Source organism: Manduca sexta, chromosome 3 (assembly GCF_014839805.1).
Source record: "Manduca sexta isolate Smith_Timp_Sample1 chromosome 3, JHU_Msex_v1.0, whole genome shotgun sequence".
NCBI classification, from domain to species: domain Eukaryota; kingdom Metazoa; phylum Arthropoda; class Insecta; order Lepidoptera; family Sphingidae; genus Manduca; species Manduca sexta.
Genome location: NC_051117.1, coordinates 2,910,999 through 2,925,811, shown reverse-complemented (window position 1 = coordinate 2,925,811; position 14,813 = coordinate 2,910,999). Strand labels below are relative to the sequence as shown.

The following is a 14,813-nucleotide window of genomic DNA, read 5'->3' as shown; positions in this document are numbered from 1 at the left end:
AATATGTTTGTGTTCCTCCAGGGCATGTCGTCCGGCTCGAGCCTGATGATGCGCAAGCACTACATGGCGCGACAGGAACGGCGCAAGCGAGGTCTCGCCTCCCAAAGAGGCAAGCACCCTTCTAGGATAGGTAACAAAATGAGAATTCCTATAGGCATTACAAAAAAGTCGTTAACTTACGTACCTTCCCCTTACCACAAAAAAATACACAATATTATTTTAATATACAACAAACACACACACACTTCGAAGATATTTTAGGTAATAGGTATTCTATATTTATACAGTGAGTTATCTATGTCGACATATAATAGATATGACTGAATGTGTGTGCGCATGCGTGTGTACGTGTTTGGTGACAATAAGCGGAAACATCAGTCGTATAATATGTTGTTGTGTTGCAGGCGACAGCGCGTCGCAGGGCTCGGGCAGCCGCGCCGCCAGCGCCGGCCGCCGCAGCAGCTCCTCCTCCATGTCCTCCGCCGACGACGACGAGGACTGCGCCGCCGCCAACTGTCTGCGGCCCACTGGTCAGGACATTAGTTATGATAGTATTACTGTAGTACTTGGGAACGCATTTTACTACACATTGGCATCTATTGATCAAAACAGAAATTATGTCAACACAGATTTGGTTTTGATTAGGGTTGTTTTAATGCCATCCCCGAAGATTTTTAAGGGCGTCATGTAACGTCTTCATGCGGTCTTTGTCAGATCGTCTATCCACTTTGCAGGTGGACATCAAAGGTTTCAGGTGGAGTATTAAGTAACGTTAATTTTCATTCACAGGCAAGGAGGTGGACTGGGTGCAGTGCGATGGCGGGTGCGACCAGTGGTTCCACATGCACTGCGTGGGGCTCAGCCGCGGCGCGCTGCGAGAGGACGACGACTACGTCTGCGGCAACTGCGCCCGGCAACGCTAATGCAACCAGCGTGGCCGGCACAGGCACGACGCTTGAGGGCTCATCCACCACGTACTAATCGAATTACTAGCATTGATAAGTGGGGCTGACGCGGGCGCGATACCACGCTAATATTAGTGTTAATTAGCTAATTCATCGGATTCCAAGCCGTGTAATAAAATAATACATAGTCCAATATCTATCGAATTGTGACATCACACTTGAAACAAGTACATAGTGAAGGAAGTATTTGCGAAATACTCGTGTGCCGTACAAATGTCCCCTTTTGTGAGCGCTCAAGCTGCGTGCCGGTGTCTGCGCCAACGAGCTACCACGGTGCTTCCACAAAGTGACATTGTGACAGTGCGTCCGCCACAGACGTTATGTGCACGTGACCAAACTGACCGTACATGACATTGATGGATGTTGGGAATCGAGTACCAAGGTTGCCAAGTAGACTGCGTGGACGCATGAACAAGAAATCGTATTTGGGATACGACTACGGTGTGTTGACGCCTCAGGACGTCGGCCATCTTCACCCGAACGTACCGAGACGACTGCGATCACGCAGTCCGTTTGCCAACGCCCTTAGACATAACAATGTATTGAGTAAACGTCCACGAATGTGCGTTATTTGATAAGTTTATATATTTTGAATAGATCTAAATGTTTGTTCATTGGCTAGGTGAGACTTGCCTTATAAAACGCTTTTAATTTTTCATTTAGGTATTAATAATTGAAATTAATGACGGCCAATCTAAATTCTCCTTGAATATGGAGCCAAATCATTGAGAATATAACAAAATTAGAATGTTTCTGATGATTTATTTTAGTTCTTTTTGATAGTTTAAATTATTCTATTAGAGTTTTGCTTCAATTTGTGCCTTGAAGCTGTTTATTCTCCACTTGACATAACAATGGATTACTCAACATTATTGCGTCTAAACACGTCCACAAAGATAACTGATCGTCAAACATCTGACTAATACAAAATAAAGACAGAAACAAAGGCTTCTGAACTCATAGACAAAGTAGCTTTCCAAAAAGTATAGCAAAGGTACAATAAACTGATATTCCAAATGAATTGTCGAATGAACTGTTCAACCCAACAAATAACATGGGAATTTAATGAATTAATCAATGGGAATATACTGAAATATTGTATATAGAAAATTTTATTCAACATTCACATGTGTGTAGACGATGTTTGTTTTAGAAAAATACACTCTATCCAATATATGTTGTGGTTTCAATTAGATGAAATAGTTAACAGATTCACTGGAAAATGTTATGTATTATCGATGTTGTAATTGAAATTATATAGATTGGGTGTAGGCAGGGATCTTGAGCACTGACAAGCGAGATGCAGTACATTGTTAAACTCAGATTAGCGAAGGAATGCAAAATGTCATCGGATCATAAAAATCTGTCTCGTGGCAAATAAATTTAGAAGTATTAATAACTTGTCCAGTGCTCATGATTCGTGTCGGAACCTATACCATAGTGTCTGTCTGTCTAATTATTATAATAACTGGAAATTCAATGCTGTCTGGATTGCGAGAAATGAGGAATATATCACACGCGGGGTGTTTTTATCGATATCTGTCGATAAAATTACGGAAATTTGGAATGTGTTAGAGAGCATTTAAATAAGTAAGTGTTTCCAATCAGTAGTGTAGTTGCATATATACATCACATTTTAAATATTACGATGTGTTTAAGTATTCATAATTATTTAAAGTTACTCGAGGAAATATTGCTGTCAGTTATAAATATAGGTTATCGATTCGAAAAGATCTCATTTACTTCTACGATAGTTTGAACGAAGCATGTGTTAAAATCTATATGTACCGCTCTCTCGTAATTTATTTAGTTTTAATTTTATCACAAGATGTCGATAAAAATCTCCACGTCTAAGCGCGGACATTTCGTCCATCGGAAACAGCTGTCGACACGTCGTGTCACATCTACTATATAAAATGTTTTGTAAATATTTTTTTAAAAACTTAGTAAACTTTTTAAATGTAATGAAGATTTTTCATGAAACTGATAGTGTTGTAAGTAGAAGTATCTATGTGTGAGTGAGTGAGACATTCTCTGTATGTTTCGGTCTTGGCTCAGGTTTTAAGCCGATGGTTCTCGACGACGTTAAATCATATATTTTTGTCGAAGTCGATAAGAGATGTCGGTGTTTTTGTTAACTGTAGTTTGGACAGACCGCGGTTGTCTATGTATACGTTTGCGGCTTCTAGTTTTGGCGCTTTTTGGTATCTATAAGTGGGTATAATATTGTATTAATTGGCAACACTGAGCCGAGTTGTATGTAATGTTTTGAGCTTTTTAACATAACTGTATGTATATAGACGACACTGTTTGGTTTTAAATAAAACACATCAATTGACAATGATCGTATACATTTGACTGCTGTACCTCGGTTGTGTTGAGATAGATGAACTATCAAATGGTTTACATCGCTTTGCAAATATAGGTTTATTTAAATAAATATATGAACAATTGTAGAAAGCACTTACCACCCTTTACATAATCTAGATACCTTTTCCCTAATATCCAGAGGTTTAAAAAATCACAAATATTGCCATCAATAATCTTAGCTATTTAGTTCGCCAAAGCCAACTAGATGGCGCCGTAACACAAGTTAAACTACCCACAGCGACTTTTGCTAATTTTCTATCTTTTTTACGCAAACTAGTGAGAGAATGAATTTGTACTACATAGCCCCCAACCCAGCGACCCACTCGCCTCGTCCACTGTCCTTAGAAGCTGTATATAATGTAGTTGTACAGACGGTTAGTGTTAAGTCGGCCTCAACTTTCCCACTATAGGAATTTGGGCTGCTAAGAGCTTGCGACATCACGTCGCCTCATCATATAACGTGTTTTACCATGGTTACCTACTCGCAATAGAGACCGCATTAAAATAAACCGGGAATAAGCGAAATAATTGATTGAGACAAATCACAAGTTCAAGTAAACCAGATTTAATTGATCTGTGTTACCATGCAAGCGTTTGAGAAAAATGACACTTGAAAACTGTTTCCTCTCATAGCCTTAGTTTAATAGTCTGTGCATTTACTTTAAAGTACACATCGTCTTGGTCCATTAATACCGAAATTTGGTCTCAATGCGGTGTCTATTGACGGTAATCTCATTAATGTTTAGACTAAGTGGTCGAGAACGTGGAAATAAATGTGTCATAATAAAGTCGACTTTTTAGGCTTATTTCTAAAACTGACTTACCAGGTCGACTACTCAAATTGACTATCAGGTCGACTACTTAAGTTGACTTATCAGGTCGACTACTGTTGACTCATCAGGTCGACTACTGTTGACTCATCAGGTCGACTTACCAAAGTATTTTTCCGACAATTTCAGTTATTTTCACGGTCCTCAATATTCAATACACTGACTGTATTTCTCATATGTTGATGTAATTTAAATGTATATTTATGATACGCGTCTTTCATTTCAGTTCTCTGTCGCTACCCTTTCAGTCAGGTCGAGAAGGAGAGGCTAAATAACATAATATATTTAACACATAATAAACAGAATTCAATTGACCAACAGAAATTGCCAATAAGACTTTCAGAACATCTAAACAAAAATTTGAAAATTTCACTAATAGGACTTTACTATTGAGTGCTATAAGCTGCTTTCTATCCTGGGAAAATATAAAGAGGGATTATATCCTGGAAAACCTTTTTCACACGGACGTAAACCGCGGACAAAAGCTACTTGAATATAAATAGGAATTGAAGTAGGAAATAAAATAAAATCCATAACATAAAATTGCAAAATAACTTAGATAAAATCAACGGGTTGATAATTGTACGCAAATATTTGTCTTTCAATATTTTTATGTGCATTTGAATAATCACGTGACAAATAATGTTAACATTAAAAGTCTATGACAGATAACATTCAGCAGAATTTGTATCACCATGTGGAAAACGTATACTGGTATGACAGCATATTTTAAATATATTTTTAATTTAGATATTTTACCATTACTCCAACACATGTAGCAGTTTTCTACTGACTTAGCAATCTTTGATCTGAAGACATATACTAAGCAGTAATAGATATAGTAAAATTTTTGCAAATTGTAATCCTAATGGTGCAATTTCGACAAAACGAGTTGCTAAAACGGTAAGTTAATACTATAACTCATCTAAAAGTCTTAGGGAAAAACAGTCAGATTTGTTAATAGGCTGTGGAAGCCACGTCCTAGAGGACGGCATCTTTTACAGTAAAGGCACGCAACTAAGGCCAGCTTTCTGATTGATGCAGAAAATATTGTTTGGTCCTGTAAAATGCGGGACGGCACAAACTGAGGGGCCTATACGTACGGGAAATGTAAAGATAAAGATATATTTATTTAGCAAATATGGGTAAATAACGATGACCAAATATGAGATTCTTCAGAGTAACTATATTAACCAAAAGATGGTATGCAAAATTACAATCTCTACAAGAGAATATAAATCTGGCATTTTAAAAAATACATCGACAATACCCCGAATGTAAGCATACTAAGCTTGCAAGGGACAGATCCGATATATTTCTTATTTTTTATTACGCAAACATAAACGCTTATCTGAATTTGCACCGCGTCAAAAACAGATAATACCCAAATTCAATGATATCCATGATTACCTGTCAGGTAAATATTATTCGTATGTAATGCATTAGAGAAATGAATAAAAGTACTTCAAACAACTGATAAAAAGAATATCTAATAGTTACTGATAGCTGATAAGTTTTGAATGTTTGTGTTATTATGGTAACTAGATTTGGATGATTCTATCATAAATAATGTTTTCCCACGTTAGTTAATTTGCTTTTAAATGAGCTCACAAAGTTGTACAGGTAAGTAATAAATACTTAAAAAATAATTGATATTGACTGAGTAAATGTTATTATTTCTGGAGCTAGCTTTTGCCCGTAACTCAGCCCACATAAGAGATTTTCCGGGCTTAACCTTTTCCCGGGATAAAAGCATATAACACTCAAGAGTAATACAGCTTCCTACTCGTGAATTTTTTTCGTATTTGATTCAGTAGTTACAGAGATTAGCTCTTACAAACGTACCTTATAATACAGAACGTCTAAGCTACAAAAGATTACCTTAATTCCTAGTCTATAGAGTTCATTAGAAAATCTTTTGAACGGTTGGGCCCATAATATTTTAGTATTGTTCGTTTTTTTTAATATGTAACACTAAGGGCCTGTTTCGCAAGTTTCAAGAAAAAATATTTTACAACCATCTTATTAAATAGCTCATATAGGTAGCACGCATTTTATTACCATTTATTTGGAAGTATAGATTAGAGTGCGAATTGTTCTTGGTCGGTTCATACTTATGTGCGGTTAGCATTAACTCAGAAGTAGTAATCACGTCTTAAATATGAAATAAACCGAGTAAAACACCACCCATCTATAGTTATTTAAGGCGTTGACGAAACACCAAACAATAAAAATAAGACAAAAATATTTTCTAGTTTTATTCTCAACATGACACTGACATTTAACATTTATATAGAGATCTTAAATATTTACAAAAATACTTTTGATGGCACATACAGTAATATCTATCGTAGGTATAATATTTTTTAATATCCATAAGAGTTCAATAGCACATTTTTGGCACCCTTAGGTTAAATATAGAGTGATGGAGGACCAAGATCTAACTCGTCATTTTTAACATTAATTATTAATTAGTGTTCAAACTAAGTTCAGTTTTGTGCAATATTAAACACAAAAAAAAAAATTCACGTCGAATTGATAACCTCCTCCTTTTTTTTGAAGTCGGCTAAAAATCAATTAGCTTAATAACTGAACAACCAAAAAGTGCTATTGAATTTTTGAATAACTTCCAAAACCATGTCCAAATGACAGGCCCTTGTTGACAGCGCGTTACGAGCGCGTTTATCTATATTCGCTGTTAAAACAGCATGCCTATCATCTGAATGGGGTTTTATATTACAATATCATTTGACACATAATATTTTCTCTGTTACATTGAGAAGTATTTTTTATACAACGGAATGTTTGACGCTCAAATTGTTATTGCGTCCCTCATCCTAAGATATTGGATATTTCTATAATTGCCTAGTGATTTAATTTCGACCAAAACACTGGCTACATTGACGTACAAACGGGAACACAGCAGTTTTTTAGAAATACCCAAGCTTTTGGTACCACTCAAAGGTCCATACAAAGACTCAATCAGCTTAATAATTATTATTATACGTAAGTACAATAACTGCATCATAGTATTACGGTATTGTTAATAGAAGTTCCCACACATTATCCAGTTGTAGCACCACAATAAGATCCGGATCATTATCTGTTTATTGCCGTTCAAAATCATGCACCACTTTGATGGGGAGTCGGGTATGTCAAATTATATGGCACTGCGATAAAAAACAATAAATTGCTTATATTTTATTACCTTAATTTCGCAATGATATGATTATAACGGAGCATTTTATCATTTCAAGTCTAAAAAACAAGTATTTGTGAAATACTTAGTAATTCCTTAAGATAAACATAGTTACTACCCGGCATGTTTTTAAACAATTGCATGATGACCTTGTTACGTTACCACGTCTTATGGTAAACGCGATTCCCCATGAACCTATCCGGTTATCATTATGTAGAATAGACACAGAAACCACTGTATGCAACTGCGCTGTGCTCTTCTTTTCTAGACATAAGGTGCAGACTTCTCACATGATTTAATTTGTCCATGCAAAGTCTGTACAACTTCAACTGTGGTGTAAAACTTAACTAACTACTGATTTGGATTTATTGTCACGACCCATAAATGTGGCGTTAAAACTGTTAACATCCTGTCAATTTTCGTTAACTCCTTATCAGTCTTTCACAACATTAGTATCAATCAAAGTCACAATCCTCCACACGTGGCAGAACAAAAACCGTGGCCCCAATATCACATCTATCACCAAATATTAAGGTCGCAAATCGTATACACATAGTTCTTTTTGTTGCTTGACTTTCACAAGGAGCATGAGTGCAGCACACTTCGATGTCGTGAAAGTGACGTCATAGATAAGATGTCCTTGTACGATCATCGTTGCGGCAGCATTTCATGCTCCAGCGAGTCCTAATGTAGTATAACCGAACTGCTGACTCGACGCATCGACAGCTCCCGTTTGTAGTTCAGCACTGGACACGACTGCAGAGACATTCGCTCCTGCACCTCTTCCTTGTTCAATGGTCTGCCTCTGAACTCATCCTCGATTTGCTGTAATGTCTTTCCTTTGGTTTCTGGCAACAAAAGCCAGATTATGAACAGACAATAACTTAGGAGACTAGCGTATACCGTGTAGGCCCCGTAGATGCCTGTAGTTTCTATTAAAAATGGGAAGGTTTTTAGCACTAGGAAGAAGGATACCGACATTGTTGCGAGACTGATGCTGCTTCCAATACTTTTGTACTCTAAGGGAAAGACTTCGCCTCCTATGACGTTGGGTAGTGGCAGCATTCCTGTGGCCACTGTGAAGAATTGAAGGTTGATGAGCAGCGCTGGAATCCAGAGCGCGTCGTATGTAAGGGACCCTTGAGTCTTCATGTAAGTGTATGCAGCGATTGCCAGCTGACTTAGAACGCAGAGACCTCCAGTCACGAACATCATGGTTCGCCGTTTCAATTTATTTATTACAAAAACGGCTATGGAATTTGAAATCAGTCTTTGTGTGTCTAGAACGATCATCCAGAAGTTAGCGTTTGTTTCTGGCCCTAACACCAAACCTATGATCTTTGTGGAGTAAGCCGCCATGGTGGTACCGCCGGCGAATTGTACCATTAAATACGCGTGCATCATAAGAATGATGGGCTTGTGGAACTCTTTCTTTTTCACAGTAGAGATCATGTCGTTAAACTTGTTAGTCTTCTTGCCTACTTTCTGACTTAATTGTGCGTTTTCAAAAAGAATTCGAGCTTTGATCATCTCTTCTAATTCTTCTTCTTCTGTGTCGCCTCTTAACCATCGGAAGACTTCTCTACATTCTTCGTACCTTCCTTTAGAGGCTAGCCAACTTGGAGATTCAGGGGAGTAGATGGTCATGACCAGACTAGCGAAGGAGAAGAATACACAAACCAGAGCAGTTTGCTGCCAGACTAACAGAGATCCGACGAGGTGGACGAAGAAAATACCGAAGGATTGTGTGAGAGACACAGTTGTGAGGAAGGCGCCTCGATATTTTGGACTAGAATATTCTCCCACGAGGACAGACCGCAGTGGTGCTAGCATACCGATCGACAAACCTTGGAGCACTCTACCAGCGAACAAGGCCTGGAAAAGAAAATTTAGGTTAAATCTTTTTATTCTAAGATAGTTTTTTTTTCGCTGTATACGTTACAATTACGTAAGATTTAAATAATATATTGTTTGCAATAATTTTCTGGGTACCAAAGGTTTGCTTTGCTGTGCCATTTTTTAAATAAGTAGCTTATCGTCGGGGCTCCATCCACATGTAAAACATTTCCAGAATAAAGGTGCTGCTTTATATTTTCCCGGAATAAAAGTAAGCTACGTCCTTCCCAGGGTCTACTAAATACCATACAAAATTTCATCGAAATCAGTTAACCCGTTAGAGCGTCAAATACAGAGTTACTTTCGCATTTAATTAGTGTGGATGGATCTTTCTCAGCTTCTTACCTCGAAGTCAGTGGCCATAACCGTGATGAACCATCCTACGAGCACGGGTATGGTGACTGCGATATGTGCTATCTTGCGCCCGAAGCGTGCCATGATGGGAGGCGTGATGAAACTGCCGATCAGCTGCGTGATGCCCAAAACCGCCGCTAGAAAAACAGAATAATGTAAAGAGGTCCAATATGGATATTACTTAAAACCATCTCTCAGTGTTGTTTAGGGACGATGGCTAAATATACCTACATATTAGTTTACTTAAAGAAAATCGGCTGTTTGATGGGAGGAAGTAATCTAGTCTTAAATTAATTCCAGAAGCTAAGTCCAGTTGAAAACACATTACCAAAAATTTATTCTAAAGCTGGTTATGGGTTTAAAATATATTCTATTCGTTGTGTGATCAAGGTACTTACCTAACCAGGACGCGGAGGCCGTGGTAAGGGGTATCAGTGCATCAGGTCTGAAAAGTTGGGGCAACAGCACAGCCGGGTAGCCGATGCTGCAGCCATGGCCTATGATATTGCTTCCCACTGCTGCTGTCACGAAGCACTGCAAAAAAAATGGAAGTCATGTTCACCACCTAGGAACAAGCATGTTATCAAAGTCATAGAAGGATATTGGGGGTAATGTTTTGTATTTTAATGCCGAGTTTACAATCCAACGAGAGAATTCAGAACACAATATTGTCATATTGTGTTATGAATTCTCTCTTTGGCCGTTGCTTTTGAATATTCTATATCGGCACAGCAATGTGACTACTGCACCTGGTGGTAATTAGAGTAGGGATCCAGCTAAATGCGACTGACGAGAGATGATTACGTTTAGCCATAGTATCATTACCTTACTGACCTGTTTATTATTTGTTTTATTTTTAACTGTGAATAACAATAAAAAACAAAGAGAGTTCGTAAATTCTCAGAATTCGCAGACAGCCTGGTTTTAAATCCGATTAACTTATAATTGAAGCCTAGGATTATAGCGTTAGTAACAAGATACAACGTCCTTATCATCTTATGCGTATACAACAAGATTGGAACTAATCTTACCATCTCAGCTACTAGATTACTCGACCCCCCGTCATGATAATACTATCAAATATTAATTTTATCAAACTGCCTTAGAAAGAAAATAATGTATTGCGAATGTGAGAAATATTTAAATGGATAAATGTCCGATGCCAAGAACTATATTGGCATATTTGTTAAAACAATATCTTGGCAAGCGGGGTGGACGGCGATGAGATTGCGCATTTTGATCTCAATCCACACGACATACTTGATTTTCTTGAAGTTATTGTATTTATTGTAGAATATCAATGTAGCTACGAAAAAAAAACTACATAATAAGTACTACCATACCCCAGAGTTCTTTAAGTTTAAACGCCGTCGCCGTAAGAGTCACGTCGATCACCCTGCATTAAGGTCAAAGTGTGGATGGTGTATGGACTAAACTCTCATGGAAAGACGTCTATGTTAATTGTGCAATAGTCAGTATTGGCTATTATCGACTGTTTTAATAAACGTTTAAAAACCTCAATCTTGAACTGATTCCGAAAATAAACCAATCGAAATAACTCATTGATTTCTTATGTTTACGCGAATGTTAAATATTGAAATAAAACTATTTTATTTTTTCCCGACGTTTCGAAGATTATGTAGGCTTCATTTCATTAAATAACTCATAATAAGCATGTCAAAACACATTTGATCTGATAGACTCATTTTCGTGATGGATCACACAAAACTATCGGGATCGTCTTTTAAAAAGGACGATTAAATAATTCTGATATTAATTAATCGACCTTTTATATCTGCATAAAACAATAAAAGGCTAAACAAAACAAAAGGCTTATAGAACTTATAGAGATTAAATATTTAGGTCACACGGCAGTCGACTGTTGGTCTCACCTTGGGATAAGTATTCTCGATCGCTTTCTACTCCAATACAATATAAAAACAATGATAAGCCTTGTACTAGACAAATAATTTGTAATAGAACTAAGCAACATAACCCAAAATTTAAAATATATTTCCTGATTTTGTTAAAAACCTTCCAAAGCATGCTCAATAACCCTATGACGAGAAAAAGACAAAACTATAGAATAGAAACAGAGATTCTTACTTTCGACGACCGCCTAATTCACTGCCTTCTATATTGTTTTTAAATCGTTTTTATTCGTTTACCACAAATCGTCTTTTTTATGTTAGGTCACCTTAGTTCTAAGGGTGCGATATTTACGAAATATAAAGAAAACTAACGAGAAAACGCTTTAGTCAGCTGTCCTAACATTTCTGATTTCATATTTCATTTTATAGTTGTATCGCTGCACAGAACTAAGCAAATGGACCTACCTAGTTGCATTTATACAGACGACTTTTCAAATACGGACCTACCGCTACCACTAAATAAGCATCTGAGAATTTTTCACTCCAATCTGGCGTCGACAATTTTTTTCCGCATGCTGTAAAATGTATTTGTGCAATTATTAAGCAAATTCTGGTTCGCTGCTACTTCGGAGCTTGAGCAAAAAGACAGTCCAAAAATTATCCATCCTATCGTAAAAATTAATTTCCCGATCAAATTGTCCAGCCCTCATAATCTTCTGTTAGTGCATCGAGATCGATAAATATTGTGAAATAAAGCCAACAATAACGCCTTATGTTTCAGTCTATGACAAGCAAAACCACTCCCGATAATTGGCTTTCGATGGAGTTTATAGAATAAGGTTCATTGATTTATTCTTTATAAGTCAACACTTATACTGTTAACTTAAAGTGCATTTATAAGGTCGAATGGAAACTTTAAGCAATGTCGTTTTGCTTTTATTTGGATTCAGTATACTTTATTTTCATATTTCTAACCCATTCTCAAATTTTCGAATAAATATTCACTTTAACAGCCTAGTAGCCTTATAACCATTGGTTTATATTCAACAAACTATAAATATTGTTTCCTACGACCATTATGAATAGACTTAGAGTCGCCCCGCTACTACTGCCAATATACCTATTATTATGAATTAAATTGTTCTCAGAAATGTTTTTAATTTTATTCGGATGACATTCTCCAGTTCAATGGAGACAGATTTTCACGGAGCAAATTAGAAAAAATATATACATGATACCTCACAATTTATTTTTTTTTAATTCTACATGAGTGACGCTGAAAAAGACTTCTTTATACCCAATATAAACAATATGATCGGAGTAACCGATTTTACCGCGTTTACACATTACGGATTTTATTTTATTTATAAAATAATTGTAAGTATACTAGCGTTTGTAATTACTGCTGGACTACTAGATACATGATGATTATTGATTAAATATAATCAATCGAACTACGCTTTTAGGATTCTGTGATTTTTAATTTGGATAGTTTGATTATTCTTATGGTTATAAAATGGATAAAATCCTGAGTGCGTTTTTCGAGAGGCCAAAGAAATTGTATGAGTTTTCGACTCACAAAAATACAATTAAATACTTGTTGAAGTAATTTGCTACTTTAGAGACAAAGGCTGTTTTTGTGTATGCGTTTTTATTATTGTATCTTACTCATAAAAACACAAATTAAATGTAATACTAATCAATAACACTGAAAATTGGCCAAACATCCATATTTTAATTATGTGCAATCTTTGTAGAATTGGACCGATATTATCAAATAATTTTAGCTCATGTCATAATGACACGGATTTTGTAGTTGCGAAGGGTATAAAACAAAATTAAAATAACGTTCGATAAGAAATAAAAAAATAATTAAATATGACTTAGTTAAAAAATGAAATAAATAAATTCGACTCATGAAAATCATCACAAATAGAAATTAAAAATGTGGTTCAATAAAGCTGATTAAAGTACGTAAAAACTTTGAAATTATTAAAAAAAAATACAACTCACTTGTTTCCAAAACGGTGATATTCTGCTTTTAACTTTTTCTTTATTCATCTTTATTCAATAAATCACTAAAACGAGACCATTTGCTGAAACTCTATAATATTTATTATCTTATTAACACATAATATCACATCAAACTTCACAACGAACTACTGATTCGAGAACACAGCTCTTTGTCGTGTATAATTCAACAACACATTTTGTCTTTATTATGGAGAAAATCCAATTATACTACAAAGCCTTTTTTGTTTTTAACTGGACTCAATGGATTATAATAAATAATACCTTTATCTAAGGGGTCGCTTCCATTGATTTATCAAACGCTGCGTTTATTATTAACTCATATCTGATCAACAATAATTTATGTAATGTTTGCATAATAGTTTGTACTTTTGCATCTGGCTTGGGCCGGCTTGAGCCTATAATCTTATTTATAGTATTGATTTACCGCGCACGCTGGATGTTGTTTTTTTCTGAAATACCTTTTATATTTCTTCTATTTGTAGGGTAATTAAGTTATTATTTAAATTTAACATTTACTTTACAATATGTGTAATACTAGAAATTTAATAAAAATCCGTTCGTCATGTGTATATCTTAAACCGGGATTAATTCAAATTGATGATCGACTTTAGGCTGCAAATAAATGAGGTTTTAATCTTGTCGTATTAAATAAAATTATTTTAATGTCCTGTTTTCTTACGTGAGTCAAAATAAGACGATGTTTATATTTACTTTAATATTTTTTCACTATTAATTGCAATTGTATAGATTTCCGCGCCGATTCATCAGAATTACACGCCGTACACAGCGTTTTTTTACAACCGTAAATAATTTAGTGGACACGGATCTTGAACCGGTCTGCCTCTTAGAAACGTTATCACAGATTTCTTACTGGTACATTTTGAGCAGTAAATAAATATATTTGTTCCGCTATCTAGTGATACAATGTCGATACCGTGCGCGTCACTGGTCCACGCATGCGGCCCGTGATGACGTAAAGAAGTCTAGACTAGTTGTAGTCGATTTTAAAGCCTAGACTAAAAATTGATGATAATTAAAAAAGTATTACAATCAAGTCTTTGTCTTTTAATAAATGATAATATTATATTGTTTATCCTTTTTAATATTCAAAGTATGTCTGATTGTAAAAAAGTCATGTTGGTTTCTTGTTGCTAATCGATTTCATGAATAAAGAATATGACAGCGTTATGTTTCTTGATCTCCAGATCAAAATACTTAAGATTTTCAATTATAAACACTTGAATGTATAGTTAAATGTTTCAGAGAGGTGATCTTGTACATATTTGGCTATTTA

General features: G+C 35.8%; 2 protein-coding genes across 3 annotated transcripts in view; one reads left to right on the top strand and one right to left on the bottom strand.

The window, feature by feature from the left end:
* The window catches only part of LOC115441216 (lysine-specific demethylase 5B), a 32,185-nt gene extending 27,813 nt beyond the window's left edge, over positions 1 to 4,372 (top strand). Inside the window, exons 28-30 of one of the 2 annotated variants that reach the window (XM_030165905.2) lie at positions 22 to 109; positions 405 to 530; positions 790 to 4,372. In XM_030165905.2, the coding sequence (XP_030021765.1) occupies positions 22 to 109; positions 405 to 530; positions 790 to 923 (348 nt within the window). In that variant the 3' untranslated portion in view covers positions 924 to 4,372. Of the gene's footprint in view, positions 1 to 21; positions 131 to 404; positions 531 to 789 lie in introns of both variants that reach the window. The other variant, XM_030165904.2, reaches the window with a different exon arrangement.
* Positions 4,373 to 6,697: 2,325 nt separating this feature from the next.
* On the bottom strand, positions 6,698 to 14,395 carry LOC115441247 (facilitated trehalose transporter Tret1). Its single transcript, XM_030165968.2, has 4 exons — positions 13,499 to 14,395; positions 10,013 to 10,148; positions 9,606 to 9,751; positions 6,698 to 9,239 (listed from the first exon to the last, which is right to left on the bottom strand). Exons 1-4 carry the CDS (start codon positions 13,544 to 13,546, stop codon positions 8,049 to 8,051), a joined length of 1,521 nt encoding a protein of 506 aa, XP_030021828.1. The 5' UTR covers positions 13,547 to 14,395; the 3' UTR covers positions 6,698 to 8,048.
* Positions 14,396 to 14,813: the final 418 nt, after the last annotated feature.